At 42.4% G+C, this 5,133-nt stretch overlaps 1 protein-coding gene across 1 annotated transcript in view; it reads right to left on the reverse strand.

Annotated features, from left to right (window-relative positions):
- CCT6A (chaperonin containing TCP1, subunit 6A (zeta 1)) overlaps positions 1–5,133 on the reverse strand; it is a 13,398-nt gene that overhangs the window by 7,729 nt on the left and 536 nt on the right. Inside the window, exons 2-7 of the mRNA XM_011938638.1 lie at positions 5,075–5,129; positions 4,705–4,768; positions 2,706–2,840; positions 1,415–1,588; positions 798–901; positions 438–447 (exon numbers count right to left, since the gene is read on the reverse strand). Of these exons, the coding sequence (XP_011794028.1) occupies positions 438–447; positions 798–901; positions 1,415–1,588; positions 2,706–2,840; positions 4,705–4,768; positions 5,075–5,129 (542 nt within the window). The remainder of the gene's footprint in view (positions 1–437; positions 448–797; positions 902–1,414; positions 1,589–2,705; positions 2,841–4,704; positions 4,769–5,074; positions 5,130–5,133) is intronic.

Raw genomic sequence — 5,133 nt, forward strand, 5'->3', positions numbered from 1 at the left:
GATCTCCTGACCTCGTGATCCGCCCGTCTCGGCCTCCCAAAGTGCTGGGATTACAGGCTTGAGCCACCGCGCCCGGCGTAAATATACATTTTATACCCAAAGATATTTTTAAAATTGCCAACGATCTCATGCCTGTAATCCCAGCACTCTGGGAGGCCGAGGCGGGCGAATCACGAGGTCAGGAGATTAAGACCATCTTGGCTAACATGATGAAACCCCTTCCCTACTAAAAATACAAAAAAAATTAGCCAGGCGTGGTGGCGGGCACCTATAGTCCCAGCTACTTGGGAAGCTGGAGCAGAATGACGTGAACCCGGAAGGCAGAGCTTGCAGTTGAGCAGAGATTGTGCCACTGCACTCCAGTCTGGGCCACAAGAGTGAGACTCGGTCTCAGGGAAGAAAAAAAAAAAAAGCCAACCATATATTGTACAAAGCACCCCTAAATTTCTAAACACAGTTTATTTTTTATTTTTTTGGGATGGAGTTTCGCTGTTGTCACCCAGGCTGGAGTGCAATGGTGTGGTCTCAGCTCACTGCAACCTCCACCTCCCAGGTTCAAGCGATTCTGCTGCATCAGCCACCCGAGTAGCTGGGATTACAGGTGCGTGCCACCACGCCCCGTACGCCCAGCTAATTTTTGTAATTTTAATAGAAATGGGGTTTCCCCGTGTTGGCCAGGTTGGTCTGGAACTCCTGACCTCAAGTGATTTGCCCGCTACGGCCTCCCAAGGTGCTGGGATTACAGGCGTAAGCCCCCACGCCCGATCATTAGTATTTCACAGTATTCTACCACCTACCTTGTATCAGTTTCAGATTTATGTTTCATCTCCATGATCTCAATCATGAAGAGATCAATAGGTTCATCTTGTTTTTTAATGGCCAAAATGGAGTCCACTACAGCCTGCAATTGGAGGAGCATAACCATTAAGTAAATTCAATTTACAGCAGCAGAAACATGTTGCTTTTCCGAAGGCTAAAGTAGACAGTTTCATTTTACAATTATACACTGATTTAAGTCTTTTTCTGAGCAAACAGAATGTATTATATGTAAACAACAACTGAAGTCATTTACATTTCTGAAATCTCAATCTGTAATTCCCAAACATTAACATTAATTAACATTAACATTCCTCTTGTTTTATTAAAAATACTGGCAACTTGGAAGCTTTCTAATAACAAAATCTCCACTTTATAAATCTTTTAATGAAAGCTTCAATTTTACTTTTATAACCCGGTTACGTATACTATTATTTGAATTTCCTCATTTTAGAGACACAAATTAGGTATCATTGCCCCAAAAATGAACCTATACAGCACTTTGTAATTGAAATTGGGAATTATATTCATTTTTCTACTATCAGAGATTTTCTATATAGGTGTACTATACCAGACACAGACAACATTTAATACATACCTCTGTTAAGACATCTGCAAGTTCAGCATGAACTTTAGTACGAAGAGATGTTCTGGCCACATCTATAAGTGTTTCCCTGTCCATCTCTCTGCTTACTTTGACTTCTTCCAAAAACTGAAGGGCCTTTTCTTTTGCAGCTTCAAATCCTTCAGTGATTATTCTGGGATGAAGGCCCTACAATAAACACACATTAACACTTGCATCTTCAAGTAGGTGCAACCACAGTTCATGACAAAGTTCAGTTAATTCCTGAAGGGGTATTCTGGATCATCATACCTTTGAACACGAGGTAATATAATGTGCTGGCTTTCTGAATACATTTAAAAGGATAAATATTCCTTTCAATGCAGAGGAGAAGAACAGGTAATGCTCTAGCACAGGGTCAAAGCCAAGGAAACTATAAAGCACACTTGGGTATTCACTGTGCAAACCACTCTGAATCATTTCAAAACCGACACTGTGACCCAACCAACAACTCACAGATGGTAACATTATTCTATCTTTTCTTTCTTTTTTTTTTTTTTTTTTGGAGACGGAGTTTCACACTTGTTGCCCAGGCTGGAGGCAATGGCACGATCCCGACTCACCACGTCCTCCGCCTCCTGGGTTCAAGCGATTGTCCTACTTCAGCCTCCCAAGTAGCTGGGATTATAGGCATGCGCCACCATGCCCAGCTAATTTTTTGTATTTTCAGTAGAGATGGGGTTTCTCCATGTTGGTCAGACTGGTCTCGAACTCTCGACCTCAGGTGATCCGCCCACCTCGGCTGGGATTACGGGTGTGAGCGACCACGCTTGGCCTATTCTATCTTTTCTATAGATAATCTCAAACTAATTCACATCATTTACTAATAAAAATAAAGACTGCTCTCTTTTTCCAGGAAATTCTGACAACAGATTCATACTCACTGAGGTTTGTTTTAACCTTGGAACTAGTCAGGGCTTAAAAAAGTGGAATTTATCCAAATATAAGCTTTTGGATGCTTTTTTTCCTAACAAATATTCCTAGTCCTAAACATTCCACTTTTAGATCTAAATTATTAATCTACACTAAGGACAGATACAAATCACATAGGCAATGCAACTTCATTACAAAATTATTTTCAGGCCAAGAAAGGTTCCATAACCTGTCCAAGGTCACAATTTGTTTTAGACCAGGACAAAGACCCAGATTTAAGCCCCCTGGTTCTACCGTATGGCCTCAGCTATTAACAGCACATCAATTTGTATAAATAAATATCAGACACTTCCTATATAAAATAAAATATTACAGAAACAAGAGTTGTGCATACTTCAGAAATGTAGAGATCCGCCTGTTTCAGTAGTTCTCCAATGATTAGGACATTGGAAGTTGTACCATCACCAGTTATATCATCCTGGGCTGTTGCTACCTTTGCTATTAAAGAAGCTGTTGGATGTTGAATTTGCTGAAAGTAGAGAAAGAATGAATCACTTAAAACAACATGAAGCAGTCTAAATATACCACAAACAAAATGTAGGAAGGGCCTCTTTAAGTGCTATCTACTTGAAAAAGCTACCCAAGTGTTTGGCTACAAATTACTTTGATTAGGTATCACTCACATGCAATTATGATTGAAACGTTTTCATGTGTAACTTATTTCCCAGGTTATCTCTACTTTACAGATGAGGAAGCTTAAGGCTAAGTAAAAGTTAACTCAAAATGACAGAGCTACCAGTTAACAGTAAAACATAGTTTTACATCCTTGCCTCTTTATGGCAAGTGTATGGCTCTAGTAAGAATAAGTCAGGTATCTCCTAAAGGACACACACATCATAATTATTTTTGTAGGTTTGTAATTTTTTCAAAGAAAACTGAAAGATTTCTGGAGATTGGGGAGAAGTTCCAGTGGGAGGAGACTTCTGAGGTGGTAGCAACAATTTATTTCTTAGCTACAGCGGTGGTTGTGTGTGTCCATTTTATAATTATTTCTTAAATTGTAAATGTTCAACGTGCTTCTCTCTACTTACGCTGTATTTCTCACACACTAAAACCCAAATAATTTTTTGTTTTGTTTTGGAGACAGTCTCTGTCACCTACGTTGGAGTGCAGTGGCACAAACTCGGCTCAATGAAACCTCAGCCTCCCAGGTTCAAGCAATCGATTCTCCTGCCTCCGCCTCTGGAGTAGCTGAGACAACAGGCCTGCAGGACCACGTCCAGCTAATTTTTGTATTTTTCGTAGAGACAGAGTTTTACCATGTTGGCCAGGGCTGGTCGTGAACTCCTGGCCTCAAATGAGCCCTCAGCCTTACAAAGTGCTGGGATTACAAGCATGAGCCACCGCACCCAGCCCCCAAACAATTCTGACATCAAGTTTAACTGTAGCTCCACTTTTCCAACACGGGCCACTATTGAGCCCACTAAAAACAAACACTACACCTCCTAGGTTAGCAAGTCCTTACTAAAGAGATTTCATTTGGATGTTGACAGCTTGGTACACTACTAGCAAAACCCTAAGTATTATTCTGAACTCAAATCAGCAGGAAATCATTTCCTGTTCTTGAACTGCTAAGTTTTGGGAATTTAGGGGATGAGTAAAACGCATACTCCCCTCAATAATCTCATATTCTCCATCCCTAAGATTTGCAAAGAGACAGATTTCAATCCCCTCCACTTGGAGATGGAGATGAGACCTAACACAGAAATTGCTGTTTTAAAAAGAGAAAAACCGGCTGCGTGCGGTGGCTCACGCCTAGTAATCCCAGCACTTTCGGCGGCTGACGCGGGCGGATCACCTGAAGTCAGGAGTTCAAGACCAGCCTGGCCAACACGGTGAAATCCTCTCTCTACTAAAAATACAAAAATCAACTGGGAGTGGTGGCCCGAGCCTGCAATCCTCGCTACTTGGGAGGCTAAGATAGAAGAACCGCTTGAACCCGGGAGGTGGAGGTTGCAGTGAGCCAAGATTGTGCCACTGGGCGACAGAGCAACACTTCATCTAATAAAAACTAAAAAAAAAAAAAAGAATAAGAAAAATCATTCTCATGCATTTTGCCCAAGTGATTGTGTCAACCTCTCTTAATTTTTCAAATTTTATAATAATTAACTTTAATATACAATTACAGTCCTTTAGCCCAGACTGTGAATAGCAAAAAAGCAGGGATTCAAAGGCAGAGCTGTCAGATTCCAGGAACTGTGAGTACTATTACTGGTCACATGCCACTTCTAAATGTTCTCCTACTTTGAAAACGGACACTGCAAATCTTTCTACAAAGCAAACAATCTACGGAAAATCAAGACCATTGTGACCTAGAGCAGAGCACCTCTCACCATTTCGTGAAGCAGTACATTGCCATCTTTAGTAAGTTTGATGTCTCCAGCGCCAGAAACGAGCCTGTTTAAGGGACAGAAATGAATCAGACTGTGACTTTTTCAACGATAACTAAAAGTCCCATTAGAAAACGAGATCTTCCCAGATCTTACGGAGCCAGGGATATGGGACTAGTTATCTCCCGAGGCTGGAGGACAGGTGTAGTGCCCAACCCGTCCCCGCAGAGATTGTGCCGAGTCCTCAGGATGCCTGGAAGCCCCAAAGGGCGGGGAACGCCGCGCTCTAGAGCCGCTTTGTTCTCCCCGGAGACGGCATCGACGCTGGAAGAAATGGCCGCGACGGTGGGGCTTAGCAGAGAACAGGACCGACCCCGAAGGACGCAGAGAAGGGCGGCTGCGGAGCCCCGAGGCGGCGGGCTCCAGCCCGCG

This window comes from Colobus angolensis, unplaced genomic scaffold (assembly GCF_000951035.1).
Source record: "Colobus angolensis palliatus isolate OR3802 unplaced genomic scaffold, Cang.pa_1.0 Scaffold175, whole genome shotgun sequence".
NCBI lineage: Eukaryota > Metazoa > Chordata > Mammalia > Primates > Cercopithecidae > Colobus > Colobus angolensis.